General features: G+C 40.1%; 1 protein-coding gene across 2 annotated transcripts in view; it reads left to right on the top strand.

The window, feature by feature from the left end:
• Positions 1 to 4,138: 4,138 nt before the first annotated feature.
• The window catches only part of CTBP1 (C-terminal binding protein 1), a 166,282-nt gene continuing 152,283 nt past the window's right edge, over positions 4,139 to 18,137 (top strand). For both annotated transcript variants that reach the window (XM_042812076.1, XM_042812075.1), the window contains exon 1: positions 4,139 to 4,301. In XM_042812076.1, coding sequence (XP_042668010.1) covers positions 4,244 to 4,301 — 58 coding nt within the window. In that variant the 5' untranslated portion in view covers positions 4,139 to 4,243. The remainder of the gene's footprint in view (positions 4,302 to 18,137) is intronic.

Genomic DNA, 18,137 nt, shown 5'->3' with positions numbered 1-18,137 from the left:
AATTTCTAAGGGACACCAATAATTAATTTAAGCACAGATTGTTGTAGGGCAATTAGTACTTCTTTGTGGGTGCTGCTTTGAATTAGGCTTGCAGAAAGACTTACGGCTTCGTGCTTTGTGGAGAAATAAGTGTGTAAAATGGATGTCAGGATGCTGTAACTGATAGTTTAAATCCGTACAGGTTTGGAGGTTTGTTTTTACCTGTGCAAACAGGGGAGCAGGGGGTGTGGTACAGAATCTGCTGCTTGGAATAGCAGAAGTTCTGCCATGAAGCCAGTGTAAGTTCTACAAGTCCTTCAGATTGTTTCACTGGTTAGGCAGTCAAACAGCCATTCAAGAGAAAATCAAATAAATAAAATAATCATTAAAAAAAAAAAAAAGCAACCAAAGAAAACAACAGAAAACTATTGTCATATTGGTCATCCTGCTAAGGTGTTGTTCTGCATGGTGAGCAGCCTAATGTGCTGTGAGCTGCCTGTTCTGCCATGAAGTCTTAGGTATGGTGGATCTTTATTATCTTGGGAACCTATTTATTCTCCAAAACAAACAGTTGCTGCAAAATGTGTGGTTATCTGGGATAATTTAAATATTTATAGCACGAGGAACACTTTCATTATTTACTTCTTAGTTCCAGGCTGTGCAGAGTGGCTATTTGAAGGCTTTTAGGTGTCATGGAAAATAGAGCTCTTATTGATTTGGATGGGAGAGAGAGAAGCAAAGCATTAGTCTGCTTGGGTTGTCTTGGAAACTTATTTAATTTATGAAGTCATAAGAAACTAACGGCAGTGGAACGTTGAAAATAAACTTCCCGCTTTTTTTGCTGTACCTTTTTATACATTTGAAAGTCGACAGTAGAAAGAGAAAATAATTCAGTAACTTAATGTAGTTTCAGACCAAAGAACGTCCATTAGTGCAGTTAAATTGAATGAAGATAGAGATTCCTAAGGGTTACATGCAACTTCATGGCTTCGTTCTCAGTGTGTTAGTGATCTATCAGTCTGTAATTTCATTTCTGTTTTGGATTTCTTACACTTTATCAGCATATTTGGGTTAGTCTACAAATCCTTTTGTGTGAAGGAAGCTGATAGTGAGGCAGAGGTACAAGTCAGTCTTTTGCCTTGTCTAGCTGTGTGGGTCAAAGTCCATGCTCAGAAGAGCTTATACACAGTCTTTTTGTAAGTGGGCTCCTTACAGATTATATGTGATGCAGGTCACTTTTTTACTAGGCTTCCACCACTTAGTTTAAGTATAAAGACTGTTTGTTTCACCTAAAAGTTTTCCATGAAAGTGAAGCCAAGGAAGGTATCCCGCATTGCAACGTCCGGTGCTTGATGAGAGTTCTTTAGCAATTTGGAACTCATCTCATCCCAGGAGTGGGACTCGACAGTCCTTACAGATGTCTCCTAACTCAGGATATTCTGTGATTCTGTGATCTCAACCTACCAGCATGCGTGTAAGTAGCCTACTGGTTAGCTTTAAAAGTGAAATAATTTTTTAGTTTTCTTCTTTCTCATCATCTTTTTGCAGAGATCTCCTGGGTTTTGAGTGGCTTGCTTTCAAATCTTCTCACTCACGGTTTTATGTTTGTCCTTTACTCCATCACCAATGCTGCCTTAAGTCAAAGTTGCTTTACTTACTTGAAATTCGCATTTCAGCTTGTAGGATTTGTTTGCTCTGCTATAAAAATGTTGAAGATTCTCTTTACTTTTATTGTGATGTCTCAAAGAATAAATCTCATCCATTCTAGAGAGAGAGCTAAATGCTCCGGGCTATAATTGCCAGAGGCATATTCTCTTAAAAAAATATCTTCAAAGAGTAGGATCATTTGTTTAATTGGAAGAAAAGCTCTAATATTCTTTTCACTGATATATATTTAATCTCAAAATTGTGCTGCATAGACAGGTTCTGTACACTGATATTTCAGATGGCTTTGTAGCTACCACTCGATGTGCAGATAGACAACGTATATCAATATATATCCTGAGTTCATTTGGATTCTCATTTAGTTATAATATTGAAGTGTGCTCTTAAGTACTTCTTGGTGTTTTTTTTTGTTCTGAGTTTTAATTCATTTGGCAATGGGCTTGTATTTTTAGTGAATTTCTCAAATACAGTTATTCATGTTGTGGTTTAGTAATTGCAGTAACTAACGCTCTGTAATTATAACATTTTTGTTTTGCTGGGAAATGCTTGCCATATCATCATCTTCTTTTTGGATTAGAACATGAAATACAATAAAATTGTATGAGGGTTACATTTAGCCCTATGTTAATATGTTAATTTAGTTTTTGTTCACACGTTTTTTTTTTGAAACTTACAACATCTTGGATAAAAAAACCAAACAGGTTTTTAAACAAAGCTGCTTGATTTATACAGCACACTTTGAAGCTACTGTAGATGGATAGAAAACAGCTGGTGGCACTTCCAGTGGTAGGTCAGTAGTTACAGATGGGCTGCTTTTTTACAGCTGTCAGCCAGCTTTGTATGTAGAATGACTACGGTGGAAAAATCTTTGGCTGAATGAATAAACAAAACTGAGTACAAGGAGGACAGAAGGCATGTATGTTTCTACAAGACAGGAAATTAAATCAGCTATAAAAATTTAAACCTAGATTAGCATTAGAAACATTCAGTATATTCTGGTTTCTGTTTCTTGTCCTCTTTTTTTAAAATTCTTCTTCTGTTGTCTATCAAGGGAGGTAGGTTGTAAAGCAGAGATAATAGGCAAATAAATGCTAGTTTAGGATTGACACGAGTTTGGCACGTTGGCTGAAGGAAAGGCAGGTAGCTACGGCTAGTTTTAAAAGGCATTTAACTGTGTTAGATTTGGTGTCATGCTTGTGTAATCTTCAAGCCACGTTCAATACTGAAGGATGTAGTATTTTGCAGGAATAATCAATGTGGGGAATTATAACAGAAAAATTAATATATGGCAGTGTTTTGTTTTTCAGCATTATTCATCAATTTCTTCTGTCATTCTGATTATGTTCAGCTGTAGTCAGACATTGTGCAGAACATTAGAACAGTCTTGAATTTGAGCATAAAGGAAAAGGTGGAGGGAGAATGGAGGGGAGGATAAAGTTGAATAAAGTGATAAAAGCATGATGAAAATTGCACATTACCTCCATCTTCAAATGAAAATAAACACAGAGAGGAGTGTTGTTTAAAAATCCAAAAGCAGCAAGCAGAATACGGCTGGAAGAAGATAGCTATTTTAATGCAAATGTGCAGTACTTCATGTTCAAAATATTTTTCTTTATCACTTCACCTCAAGAGCATGAGTCTTTGTAAGATGTTGATGAAACGTGCATGTGTTTGTTTGGAGAAAAAAATAGCATCTAGAAAGAAACAAGGAGATTTCTACATTCGATCACTTTCAAGGCCATGTAATGTTCACTACTGATATTGAAGGCTCTTGGGCAGGAATAAAAGGAAAGGGGGAAATGGATTATTTGGCTCAGCTTATATGCACCATGCTTGTAATACGAGCGTGGTTCTCAGTGCCCACTGAAATCCTTACGAGGGACAGATGCAGTGCTCTTGTTATGCTTTTGCAAGGATCTCAATAGCTTTAGCTGTTCACTTGCTCCTGTGTGTTTTATTTACAATCTACCATTTTGATGAGAATCTTGTGGAGGGATGTTTCTTCTCTCCCCACCCCCTTCCTGCAGGCTGTGTGTTGTGCTACCCTTCTGCTGTCTTGCCCAGCTACACGGGATCTGAAAAGTGCTTAGTTGTGTGTGCTGCCAAAGAGCTTGCTTAGTCATGCATGAAGCTGTTTTAAATACCATTTGCTTGATATAGATGTCGGCAGTCTGTGTTGTCACTGGGCTGCACATCTTCAGTTACATGTTTCTTGAATTGTGACTCGAAACTTCCCAGTGTCAAGTTCTAATTTATTTTAACATCAAAATCTTTGCAGTTAAGCATGGGAGGAGTGTTTTCTTGATTGCTGTGTTATGATGCAAAAGAATGATGTGTTCCTATGGGGAAGCTTATTGTGAAATCTCAGGTTGCCAAGTATGTTTAGGAACTTGGAATGTTTTCTTTCTTTTTTTTTCAATGCATATACAGGGCACTATTTTTGGACGGGGTGAAAAAAACCCAATCTTTATGAAATCTGTCTTTCTATTCACAGGTAAAAAAACCAAAGTTTATAAAAGGCAGAAAACATTTCTGATTTGTGGCTGACTTGAAGTCCATCATCAAACTGTGCGGAGACGTTCTCTGAGCTTCCCCTCTTATGTCTCTCATGGACAAACACAAAGTGAAGCGGCAACGGCTGGATCGCATCTTTGAAGGTTGGATATTTCAATTTCTAAGGTTTCATTCATTTAGTGGATTATAAATATTTCTGGAGGTTGGAACTCTGCTCGTTTGGTCATTCCGTGTATTTTTTTAATTGAGTTGCTTTTCCTGTCGAAATTCTGTTAACTTTGTAGAGGTGTTGGTTTTGATGAATAAAAGCAAAGTGTGGGAGCTCCGTCCTGTTGTCCAATTCCGTTTCCTTTCAGCTCAGCATTTTACAACATTCTGCCAAGACGTTGTGAAAGTTTGTGGGTTTATATAAAATAACAACCACAAAAGGATAAGGAGACCACATAATCCTCTCTAGGGTCTTTATCTACAGATATGCTTCATATAGATTGATTTAAGAGCCTGTATCTGGTCTTAGTGAGCAAATGGAAAAGAAAATAAAGAAAAAAAAAATCCCGGAAGACCCCAAACTTAACGAATGTTAATAAAAATACTGAGAACTTGTGAAAGGAGTGGAATCACTTGCGTCAGTCAGTTAATCTTGAATCACAATTGTCTGAATTGTTCCTGGTATTCTTTGTTTTCTTTTAGATTTGATGTGAAAACACGTTGAGGAATAAGTTGTATTATTTTGAACAATGCACATGAATGATTGAGGCTACATGATTTTTTATACTAAATGTTTGTTTCTTCTTGAAAGGGATCTATCAGTTTCTTTACCAAACCCATTCTGGTACGACTGGAGTAAGTGTACAGACTGCTGGATGTGTAATCTTTGCATCTTGCCTAATACTGAAGAAATAAACTGCATTTGAAGCATTTGCTTCTCTCGGCATTAGTCATGAGACATTTCTCTAGCAGCTGTGTTTGGTGTAAGCAGTCACTGACAGCTTGCTTGTATCCTCCTTTTTCCCCCCCCTTTCTTTGTGTCAATATGAGTGTACCCATATAATGAGTTAGGCTGGAAGAGGACCAATACTAAAAATGAAATATTTTGTTTGTGAATTTTCCATCTAGCTGAATTCCTCAGTCCAGGTCACAGCTGATTCAAGAGTTGCGTTGAAGGGGCAGTTGGAGAGGAGGAGTGAGGGGCACAGGGACAATTCCCCCCGACAAAGCCAGAGAAAGGCATTTCATCAGAGTATCAGAGGGTACAATTTCATATGTGATGTAGTCTCAACAAAAAGTGGCTAAGGTCACCCCAAGTACTTGATTTAAATCAGTCTTATGTCACTACTTGACTGATTGGCCAAGTGGTCAGCTTTATCTGCTCATGAAGAATTGGAGAGCTGGCTGTTGAGGGTGGAAAACTGGGAAGGATGTCCCTCCTTCTGGGCAACTCAGTAGGATCAGCTGGAAGTCACCTATGGGTGAGATGCTGCAGTGCTTTGTGCTGTTCATCCTTTGGTCCCCGGTCTAGAGTCTCTGTGTCTGACCCCAGAAGAAAACTTGAAGGTATATATTCAACTTTCTTTTTATTTTATTATTTATTTCTTTTTTGCCTATTTTAATGTGAGCTGAATTAGCAAACTATGAGGAAGCAGAAGTGAGAGGGGACAGAGAAACCTGTCCCTTCTGGTGGCACCCACAGCTGAACTGAACTCCACCCTCCTGTTAAGATCATTATAGTCATCAGTTGGATGACTTAAGAGAAATTAGTTGTGATGATGTGGCAAAGAATGCTGTAAGGGGTGGAGGTGGCAGACCGTTAGGCCCTGTGACTGTATAAAGCAGCAGCAGCTTCCCTCAGGCTGTGTGTTCACATGTTGTGACACTGTTTAATCACAGCCATTTGTGTGGCTTGTTTTCCCAGCCTTGCACAATTCACTGCATCCTACTGGTAGAATCTATCTGTGCAGCCATGCATTGTAGGGAATTGATGCAGTTGAAAAATAAAGCAGGAACAAAGTTTTTTAGCCACTTTGACTTCCTAATCCCATTTAAATGCTGTTTTGGAACAGCAGAGTAGGAAGACTAGGAGGAGGGTGAACAAGAGAAGAGGGGAAGAAAAAATGGATATGGAAAAATGCTTAAAGTGTTCTGGTTACAGGAATTCAATTTGGCTCTGTAAAATGTCAGATCTGTATTCTGCTCCTGAGAGTCTGTGCGTTCAAATTTCCAAATGTTCTTAGAGGTTTGTAAACATCTCTCTGGCTGATGTTGTTAGATCAGTATCCATGCCAGTGTGTAATGTAGGATAAAAATGAGGGGGCTGCTTTGTTTTTAGAAAAGCTGTTCTCTATATGTGGTCCTGTTCAGGTTTAAAAATCAGAGTTCTCTGCCTGTACTTCCTAGACACAACCTAAATATTTTATATTTTAGGAGGATGCGTAATGTTTTTTTAAAGCTCAGGAAACTTAATGAGCTGTACAGCTATTAAAGGTGGCTTATCTTCTCTGTCAGCTTTTTTTTGTTCAGCTGTTCCCGTACAGCTTTCTTCTTTCTCAACCTTTTGGCTCAGAAAGGAATTATTTTTAAGACGCATTTTATTGCAGGCTCACTAAAAGCAGGTAGTGGTGGTTTACTAATTACTGCTGCTGCTGTTTATATGTGTATTTTAAAATAGTTTAACATAAAAACTTGTGATGAGCAGACGTTCATGTGTTATTGCATCTATAAAGAGATGCCAGCAGTGTTGTGACGCACCACATTTCATTACTGTTTGTCTCACTGCTTAAGGGGGGTGATAGTGAGTTGAAATGCAGTTCCTAAAAATTGAATGGTGTGGGTCTGATTCCCAAAATGAGATTTTTTGCGCTGTGAACATGTGCACAGGGCTGCACACAGCTTGTTCTGTGCAGTTAATGGATCGCCAGAAACGCTCCTGTGTTACAGGGCTGTGTATGCTGAGTGCTCTGCGAGTTGAACTGTTTTCCAATGGCTTTCTGCAATTTGCACACTCACTTACAGTAACGAATCATGCAAATTAAGCAACAAATTGAATAGGCAGCACTGGATTTACTGTTATCCCAAGTTAACGATGGACTGGGAGTGCTACTGCTAAATTTCACTTAATACTCAGCGGAGAAAAAAATCTGACCCTATTACTCTGGGAGCAATTAGTTCTCTTTTAATGTAGTTGTGTAAGAAATTTTTGTCTCCGAGGTACCTATGATTCCCTTCAGTGGTTTCTTAAATATGAAATTGAATATTTGCCTTTCATCCTGAAGCTATTTTCAGGGCTTTTTTTTTCCTCTTATTTGAACGGTGTGCCATGTTCTTGCATGTGTTGTCTCCAAAAGGTGCTATTCAACTGTGCTCTGTCCTCCCTGCTTTTATAGTTCTGTATACTGGCATTACTTAAATAATGGCAGTCAGACTGTCCCTTGAAGAAGACAGATACAAAACTGTGGTTTTCAGCTTCCACTGGTAGCTGTGAAGTCTGCTTTGGCATAACAGCATGGTCCTGGACAGACTGAGATGCTAATATTAGACTTGTTCACAGTCGATAAAGTAGCTTTTAGGCTTCTTCTCTTGCAGAAAAATAGTAACAAGGCATGTGAAAGATGTTAGTTATTAGTTACTGATTATATATAGTTATTAGTTACTGATTATATTGTTCTTTGTCCCCCTCTCCAGTGAAGCTGATGATTGCAAAGCATAATTATAGCAGTATACATTTGGCAGAACAGTTGGAAGTGTCACAGTGCAAAAATAAAATGTGTTCATTTTCTGAGTAATCTGAAAAAATCTGAATGTTTCTGGCATTTTGAAATGTTGTTATCTCTAATTAAGGTATTATTGCACTTCGCATTGTAACAGATCTGTAAACAATGCTGTGTATTTGCTTATATTCTCAAAATCCTTAATTAAGTGTGTGCATATTTTACCGACCGTTGCTTGGAAGTTACCTTGGGGATGTGTGACCTGGTGGTTTGCTAGGAGCTAACAGATGAGGTAGGAAAGCAATGGGAGGTGGCTGCAGCGTGAGGACAGTTCTGCTACATCTGAATCTTCTGTGAACAAGGCTTGGCAAATGTAATGCAGTGAGTGTTCTCTAAACAGAGTGCTTTGTAAAATATATTGTATGTGTTGGTTGGCACCTCTGCTTTCAGTGTGTTTCTGAGCTTTAGGAATCAAAGGTATCGTTGGACCTGGGAGGCGAAAGAGGTGTTTCCTTCTATTTTGTCTTTTTTGGTGACATGAGTATTAGTGATTAAACAACTACAGCACAGCACTGGAAATGTAGCTGCAAAATTGTGAGATTGATTTTTCTGGTTCGATAGCTTGAAACAGAAAAAATTATTTGCAGACACCAGGTACATAGAGAAAATACCGATGGTGCATGTCCAGCGGGTCTGTGAAGACCCTGCATTACCCCCTACAGATATGACGTGGTTTTCTAGTTCAGATTTTGGAAGAAAAAAGACATCCTTGCACATCCAAAGCTTCTCAGCAATCCTTATGAGCCTTTTTCTTTTCTCTGAAGCATTGGTATACAGCTTAACAGCTTTCTGCACAGGTTGCCTCTTCCTTTAAGTGCCCAGAAGAAAGCTTGGAATGTGTTATAGTGGTTTTAACAGCGCGGCTTTATTACCTAAGGAAAGAGGAAGAGTTGAATGGGGCTCCTAAATTGAAAAAGAAATTGCATATTAATGGCATGTGTTTCTGAAACTTCAGATAAAATCTCTCATCCTTTGCTCTTATGAAGGATGGCCTTTATTCAGGGAAGTCTGATTACTGGCAAGTAACTGAACATTGTGATCTTTAAAGGACAGAAAAGTGCATGATAAAGGAGTAGCTTCTTTTCAAGGATGCAGACGAGGTTTTCTGTCCCTATCAGAAAAGATGTGTTCATAAAGCACCTCTTTCTGTTTGTGCTGCTGTACAGTATGAGATCTGGTAGGATGCATCTTTCCTTCATAGTTGATGTGGTGCATTGATGACTGCAGGTATGAACAGAACCTGTTTTTTTTCCATATTTATGAACAAGTCTTGAAATACAGAGTGACCAAAAGTTTTAAAGCTTCGTTCTGATTCCAGATTTTTCTTGTGCTTGTAGCAGAGAGCCTAACTTCTTACCATGTGAAAGCAGCAGGTTGCCAAATGGCACACAGTACACCATGACCACTGCTGACGGGCATGACCACATGCCCATCTGGTGTACCTGAGCTGTGACTTTGCTCACTGCAGTTGTGAAATTGGGCAGTTTTCTGGGTATGAATGACAGCCGTGGCCTGCCTGGCCAGGGTTCTGCCTGTATGGAAAGGAATTTTGCTGAAGCTGGTGTGTAGTGCGTATCTTAATCTGTAAAGAAAAGGAAAGAGGAATGAATGTTCCAAGGTGTTGAGTACTCTTCAGCACTTTCTTACATAAGTGTATATTGCAGGTGTTGTTTTCTTTGGAAAGCTAGCTATAAATCTTCTTAACCAATATCCAGATTTGAAGATGTTCATGGTTGACTTGCTGCAGGTATTGGAGAACAAAGGGAAGTAATACAACTGCAGACCTTTGTACATCACACAGCACTTTATATGCTTTTCTTTATGCGTTCTGCTCAGAGTGCCAGGCCATACTGAACAGCCCGCTTAAAAGGAGAATGACGGGATGCTTCGCTGCTTCTTGTCTCTTCACAGACTTCAGAAGAAAGCTTACTGAAGGATTAGGGCAGCAGAGGGAGCTAAAAGATTCCTAATATTTTATTGTTTGTTGTCTCCCTAGTGAAAGCTGCTCTGTCATGAAGTACCAATTAACCTTCACCAAAAATGAGCTTTTCGAGCCCAAAGTGCCTTTAGCAAATAAATAAGGACTTTGAACTGGAGAAAATTCCCTATTTCCTTAGCAATCTGGTAGAAGTTAAATGAGGAATCAGGTAGTAACAGCTAGCAAAACCTTTCTGCGGGAATAGCCATCAAAGCTTTCAGCTGTAACTAATGAAAGTGTGTAAGCAAGCAGAGATGTCTATGAATAACACAAGCAGAATATTCTATGAATAACCCAAGTTACTTTCAGATTTTAGTGTCTTGAAGGAAAAATGTGTATGTTCTTGTTCATCACCAGAGGGTGTTCAGAACAATTGATCTGTTTTTATGTGTTCTGCATGCAAGAACTTTGAAAATACTTCTGTGAGCTTGAAATAGAGAGGTAACATGTTTAACCTTTATATGAGTGTTGTCTTCAAGGAGCAAGAGGGAGTTCTATGGACTAAGAAATCAATGAACTGAAAAAGATGCTACCATGAATAGCCGTATAAGAAGCTTGTCTGTGACTGTTTGTATACCTGTGTATTTGGGATATGTTCACCCCAGTGCAAACCCATCCCTTCTGTTGGAACAGCTAGAATTGAACTACTTATGGACAGGCTCAGGTTGCCTTTTTATTCTTCATACTCAGTATTTATTTGGGAAGGTTGTTGGTGTTCTTTTGGATTGCTGCTGCAACTTGCCTTTGTAATTCAGTCTTCATTATGTGCTACTCAAACAGCTTTTGAATTTGCATGCACTTAAGCTTTAGCAATGCTACAAAGGTGTTACTGGTAACAGTGCAAACTGTATGGAAAGAAATTAACTTAAAAGCCCATTCTGCCCTAAATGATGCTGAACAGTAACTGCTAATGAAAAGCATTATCTTAACAAGAAAACATGGGTGGAGGGTATGGGGAGGGGAGAATTCTAGAGGAAATTTTTAAATTTTATTAAAAATAATGTCACTGATCTTAAATTTTTAAGAAAAGCTGTGTTTTTGCTGTGCCCAGCATTACATATTCCACCTGTAGAGTTATATTTTCATTGGTGTATGGCAATAAAAATATTACTTGTTTTGATGACCTTTAAGATCATCTTGTGCCGACCCCCTGCTACAGGCAGGGACACCTCCCCCTAGACCAGCTCACAGCCCCATCCAGCTTGGCCTTGAATGCTTCCAGAATGGAGGTATCCACAACCTCTCTGGGCAACCTCTTCCAGTTTCTCACCACCCTCAGAGTAAAGAACTTCTTCCTCATATCTTGTCTAAACCTACCTTCTTCCAGCTTAAAACCATCTCACCTCATCCTGTTGCTCCATGCCCTTATAAAAAGTCCCTCCCCAGCTTTCCTTTGTGCCCACTTCAGTCAAAATAGTGTTACTTAAACATTTAAGTATGTTTAAACACTTCAATAACAAGACTGATATTGTTTAAGTATGGTAAAAACACAACACAGCTTGAAACTCACAACTCACAGGGCTGTAATTGTTATATTTTTAATATCATATGTGTTTGAATTAGAACCTACTATTTAGCCACACCTAGTTGTCTAAATCTAAATAATCCTCAGAGAATTAAAAAAGACCTTTAGGACTAGATATTTAGCTTGTATGCAGTGCACATGAGTGCCTGGTAGAACTTTCCAAAGCATCAGAAGTTGAAGTGCTTGATGGTAATACATACTTACTGCTGCCCGGGGTCAGGGAAGATGCTTTAGAAGCCCTAGGTTTATACACAGCTTTACACCCTCTTTTGGAAAATTGAGTGAGAGAGAGCTGTACAAAGATTAAATGTCTGGTAAACATGCTGAAAAATTTAAATAGTCATCTAATTAAAGCAGACGTGTTCAGCTCCCACAGAGGCAATTCCCATCCTTAGGGAAGCACAGTGTGAGATGCAAAGAGGGATTTTTTTTCATCCCATAGTGCAGTCAGGGTGGGAGCGCGATTGCACGACTGGAGATGAGAAATAAGAAGTGGTGACAGACTTCTGGTTCTGAGGCATCTGTGGCTGCTTCCTTGGGAGGCAGCCTTCCTTGGGCACGGCTTGTCCAAAGAGGGGTTGGAGATTCATCATCCTTGAGGTCCCTTCCAACCCTGGCCATTCTGTGAAAGCTGGAGGCAGCCTCTGCCAGGGGAAGGGTCCTATAGGTATTTCTTCTCCTTAGAGAAGCCCTTGTGATATGATGGGCAGCTCATCTGGAGTCCAGACCCTCTGCTTAACTTGTAGGACACTCTTCTAGGTGCTGTGGTAGAAGTAACAGCAGGCTGCAGTGCTTTTGAAATTGGTTTAAAACTCAAAGCTTTGCCATCTGACCTGCCTTGTGTTTGGAATAGCCAAAAGCATACCTACTGGTACTGCTGGAGATCAGAGCAGCAGTTCTGTACCCTGCTTGGGCACAAAAATTAGATGGTTCCTTCCTCTGTCCTTACCTGTGAGAATTAAATATTAAGTTTGAATTTCTTACGGTGACTAAAAGTGTTGGCTTTTTTTTTCTCTTTCTGTCCAGGAGTAAGTTGCTCAAAATTCTCTCTTTCCTTTTTCTCCTAGCCCTTATTTTTCAGGTAGCATCCTATGCAATTTTTTAAACCTCCCATTCTGCCAATTAACTGAAGATGCACCCAAATAACCAATCAAAATTACAGAGCAGGTTGGAAGCACAGCAAAAGGTGATGAGGAAAGACGTGACTCTTTTGGTTCTACTTGTATTTCTCAGGTTTCCTTGTGCAGAGATGATGCTCAAATACAAATAGTATAAGATTTCTGTTAATGGATAATTAGGAAGAATGTGTTAACATACAATGCACGTTTCTTTTTGTCAAAGCATGCACGTTTAAATAAATGATTTTATTAAATGCTAAAAGAACTTTTTTCCCAGGTAATTTAATTTCTATTTCTTGTCTCTTGCCATTCATTTTCTTTTGCTGGTTGGATGAGTGTTACCCATGCGTTTGCTGGGTATCAGCCACCACTGAGGCAGGTGTTACTCAGCTTCTACAACATCTGCCAGTCATTGCTTGTTGCTGTTGTTAGTTTATCTAACCTGCAGATGGTCATGTTTGTGCAGTGCTCCACAAAGTCCCATGCTCGTTCCCCGAGTGCTGCTCCACACTTGCATGGAGGCATCATCAATTTATCAAACTCACATAATTTAGTAACAGTTATTTCTTCTTGCAGTAAACAAAAGCAGCTGCGCTCTTGCTATCCTTATCTGCATGAATGCATAGATTGTGAAAGGCTTTTCTGACAAGACAAAAGTTCAGAATTTCCAACTGGAATTTAGGGCATGCAAGTCAGAATGACTAGACTGATGTTTAGAAACAATATAATAATGCAGAGAATGAATTAGTTGCCATAGTAACTGCTTTGTTTTAATAATTTGGTGAAACAATGAATAGAAGGAGCTCCAAAAGAAATAGTAGGAATTTTAATTACATGTTGTGCAATGTGAGTGGCTTTGTTCATTAATATTGAAATTTGATTTTATAACAAATTGAAGAATGGGTGTGTAAGTTTTACTCTGAGAGGGCGGTAAGGATGATTTACAGGTTTCTTTTATTTTTTCTTCCCCCTGGGAGAAATACGGTCACATTTTACATTTGATTATAGCAATGTAGATTATTGATTCCTTACCAATAAAACATGCTCGATGCGTTGTGCTGGAAGCGTGACTTACATCTGCGTGCTCTGATTTGCTGCCTGGCAGTCCTGGCAGCCTAGCAACGTGCTGAGTCCACATCTGCAAAGGGATGCAGTCACCCAAACTTGGGAGGAAGGAGAACGTGGGAGTCTTGATACTCCAACACTCATCTAAAACCACAAGCACCTGAGAGTCTTTTGCACTTCGTGGATGAAATTTAAATTCCCTCCATGCTTTTAGATTCTGATTTTTCTGCCTCCTTGCAAGTTTGAAGAGCTTATTGTTCATCTTGTAGTTAAGACAAGGCAGGATCCTACAACAGAGTTAAGCAGACACATGCACATCAGCTAGGCTTTCTGTGGTCACACACAGTACATATCAGCTGGAGACAGTTCTGCAGACAGATAGCAGGAATGATACTGCTTTATTCAAGGAATGTTCTGAGAAGAGAAGGGCCTGGGAGATATCAGAGTGGCCTTTCACTATCTAAAGGAGGGGACAGACACTTCAGCAGGATCTGTTGTGATAGGACGAGGGGAAAAGGTTTCAAACTAAAAGAGGGGAGCTGGATATAAGGGGAAGGTTGTTGTTTTGTTTTGTTTTGCTTTATGACCAAGGGTAGCGAGTCACTGGAACGGGTCCTGGGGATCTTCAAGGTCAGGTTGGAGGGGCACAGAGCACCTGATGGAGCTGTGGGTGTCCCTCTTCATTGCACCCTTGATGGTCACTAAAAGTCCCTCCCAACTCAAACAGTTCTGTTGTTCAGTTAAATTCATGTGCAAACTCAAGACATTCAGGAACAGGGCCTGGGCCTGAGGCGCCTTTGTGCTGGTGAGTCAGTGCCTGTGTGAGACCAGTGGTGTCAGTGACAGGATTGCTGCTGGGGTCCTACTGCTGCCCTTCATGGAATGGGGCCTTTAATTTGATTCTTTCTTCTCATCTGGCAGCATTTTCTTTTCCTTACTGAAATTTGCAGGAGCTTAATTCTGCTTGAGACTAGAGGCAACTTTCAGGTGAAATTCTTGAGCCAGTGTTTAATTAAAGAGGGCCTTGCAAGTGGATAGGCAGACACAATACCATAAGCTTGCTTTCCTTTGAATATCTGCCTGAAAACTAGTCAGAAATGGCTATAAAGGTAAAAAGTGACACTTGGTCATTTCTTGGCCAAGAAAGAACCTTCCATCACTGGCCTCAAAGTCACGTTCCCTCCCTAGGCCAGAGTCTCAAAATTGCTTCTGGAAATTGCAGTGTGTTTAACAGTGGCTTTTCAGTATGTATGTGCTCAGGAATCGGGAGGCTTTGGGTTCTAGATAGTCATTGATCTGAAGGTGATTTTTTTTTTTTTTTTTGCAAGGTTCATCATCCTTTCTTTGAGGTTTACTGCAATTCCTTTTCCAGAGACTGCAAGATTGATTAATTGTGCCAGAAAAAGAAAGGGAAACCTGAGTTTGGTACTGAGGACTGAGTCAGGATGGGTAATTCAAGTTTCTCCTACCTGTTTCTAGTGTTTTCATATGCAAAATTTTGCAGAAACTTATTTATTTTGTACGGAGTGAGACTCTGAGGACTGGGCTACTCCTGTCCCTGTCTTCTCTGCTTCACTCTCATTGGCCACAATTCAGAGTTTGCAAAACCAGCTCATCATAGGCCCACGTGTTTTCTTCATATTCCCTTTTTCATAGTTGAATCTTAAAAAAAAATAGTAATAATAATAATAAATTGCAGTGTTTTTGAAATAGGTACTAACTTGTTTTGAATTTTTCTTAAGTCTTAATCCTTAACTGAAATTCTGAAATGCTTTTTAGGGAGACCATAGAATTTATAAAATCTTTTCCTCTTTAATTTTGTAGTGTCAGTCTGACACTTTTCCTGTTTTTCTGGTTTCATTTTCTAATGAGGAAATAAAATCATTCCTACATCATTCCTTGCTTTCTAGTTTTTCTGACAGCGTTCACAGAATCACAGAATTGTAGGGGTCGGAAGGGACCTCTAGAGATCATGGAGACCAACCCCCTGCCAAAGCAGGTTCCCTACACCAGGTCGCACAGGTAGGCGTCCAGGCAGGTCTTGAACATCTCCAGATATTCCAGATATTTTTAATGCACCCCGGATGCCATTGGCCTTTTTGGCCACAAGGGCACACTGCTGGCTCATGGCCACCAGGACGCCCAGGTCCCTCTCTGCAGAGCTCCTCTCCAGCAGCTCATCCCCCAGCCTGTATTGGTGCATACAATTATTCCTCCCTAGGTGTAAGACTCCACACTTGCTTTTTTTGAACCTCATCTGGTTTCTTACTCTGGGATACGTTCATTTTGTTGGACTTGATGACTTCCAACCTGAGCAATTCTATCATTCTATGTTTGTTGCTGTGCAAGTGGATTTGTACTGGAAATCAATTAACATTAAATGTTAATTTTTAATTTAATGTTTATCTCCCAATGTTATTTCCTCCAGTTTTTCTTGTATTTCTCTGTTATGAATGGGAACACCTGCAGATATACTCCTAAAAATATGATTCTCTGCATAGCTAAAAAAATACTTAACTGTTTACAGCATTCTCAATTATAGTTCTTTTAGGTGAAGACTTGAATCGTTTTGCAGAGTGTAATATTAACCTGATCGAGCTGAGGGAATGTTAAGCAGTATTCTGAAAAAGAATAAAATAAAACAGCTCTACTGACATTGACTTATGTTTCCAAAATCTAGCAAGTCTGGAGGCTTGTATGTCAGATATGGTAGATTGCTCTATCTCTTGTTCTGTCTGTAAATGATTAACTTGAGGAAACCCATGTTACAGGCATATGCTTTCTAACAGCAGATTTCAGTCTACTCCTGATTTCCACATGGAAGCTCTCCCGCCCCCAAGTTGTGTATCACTCCTTTTACATATGGGGTTTCCATGTCAGCTGCACTACTTGTGCCAAAAGTTTGTCAAATACAAACTTTGGTCTTCCCAGATTCATGAATCCCTTCAGAAGTGTGATTGACTTGTGCCTTTTTGGCTTGATGTAATCACTTGATTGAAAAATCAAGTGATGAAGGTTTTGTTGTTCTGTTCCAGATAAAAGCTTCACATTGAAGGGAGTTTTAAAAGCTCTCTTGTAAGTTATTGGTAGGCAAGTGTGTACTTTTGTCTTTGTGCATGATACCTGCACAATATTTTTCATAGAATTTTTTTCATAGAATGGTTTGGGTTAGAAGGGACCTTTAAGATCATCTAGTGCCAACCCCCTGCTATAGGCAGGGACACCTCCCTCTGGACCAGGTTGCTCAAAGCTCCATCCAGCCTGGCCTTGAATGTTTCCGGAGTGAGGGCATCTGCAGCCTCTCTGGGTAACCTGTTCCAGTGTTTCACCACCCCCACAACAAAGAATTTCTTCCTAATATTTAGTCTAAACTCTTCCAGTTTAAAACCATTTCCCCTTGTCCTGTCACTACCTGCCACTATAAAAAGTCCCTCCCCAGCTTTTCTGTAGGCCCCCTTCAGGTACTGGAAGGCCGCTTTAAGGTTTCTCCTGGAGCCTTCTGTTCTCCGGGCTGAAAAGCCTCAACTCTCTCAGCCTGTCCCCACAGGCGGAGGTGCTCCAGCCCTCTGATCATATTCATTGCCCTCCTCCAGACCTGCTCCAACATCTCGACGTCCTTCTTGTGTTGGGAGTCCCAGAACTGGATACAGTACTCCAGGTGTGGTATCCTGATAACAGACTAGAGGGGCAGAATCACCTCCCTCAGCCTGCTGGTCATGCTTCTCTTGATGCAACCCAGGATACAGTTGGCCTTTTGGGTTACGAGCACACATTGTTGGCTCATGTTGAGTCTTTCATCAAGTGACATTCTAAAATCCTTTTCCTCGGAGCTTCTCTCAAGCCATTTTCTGCCCAGCCTGCATCTGTGCTTGGGATTGCCCTGACCTAGATGTAGGATCTTGTACTTGGCCTTATTGAACTTGGTGAGATTGGTATGTGCCTGCCTCTCAGGCCCATCCAGATCCTTCTGGATAAAATCCCCTCCCTCTAGCTTGTCAATTGCCCAATCAGCTTGGTGTCATCTGCAAAACAGCTGAGGGTGCACTTGATCCCACTGTGTTGCCTGCACAGATGTTAACACCAGTCTCAGCAGCAATCCCCGAGGAGTGCCACTACTCACCACTCTCCACTTGGACATTGAACCATTGACCACGACTCAATGACCATCCACCAATTCTTTATCCAGTGAGTGAGCTATCCATCAAAGCCATTTTTCCCTGATTTGGCAACCAGGATGTCATGCAGGACAGTGTCAAACTCTTTGCACAAGTCCACGTGGATGATGTCAGTTGCTCTCCCTTTATCCAGTGATGCTCTAACTCCACCATAAAAGGCCACAAAGTTTGCCAGGCATGACTTGCCCATGGTGAAGTCAGATTGGTTACCAATATGGATCACTGGAAAATGTAACCAAATATTGTGGATTAAAAAAATGAGCTATTCTAAAGGCTTATTTAAACATACAGGTATGCTATTCTTGCTACCTCTCTCCTTTTATTCTTTTCCTATGAATTCTGATTTGCTACGTA

Source organism: Centrocercus urophasianus, unplaced genomic scaffold, assembly GCF_019232065.1.
Source record: "Centrocercus urophasianus isolate 14NV4802_14NV808 unplaced genomic scaffold, USGS_Curo_1.0 seq_13, whole genome shotgun sequence".
NCBI classification, from domain to species: Eukaryota; Metazoa; Chordata; class Aves; order Galliformes; family Phasianidae; genus Centrocercus; species Centrocercus urophasianus.
The sequence above is the reverse complement of the archived record's forward strand: the minus strand, read 5'-3'. Positions and strand labels throughout refer to the sequence as shown.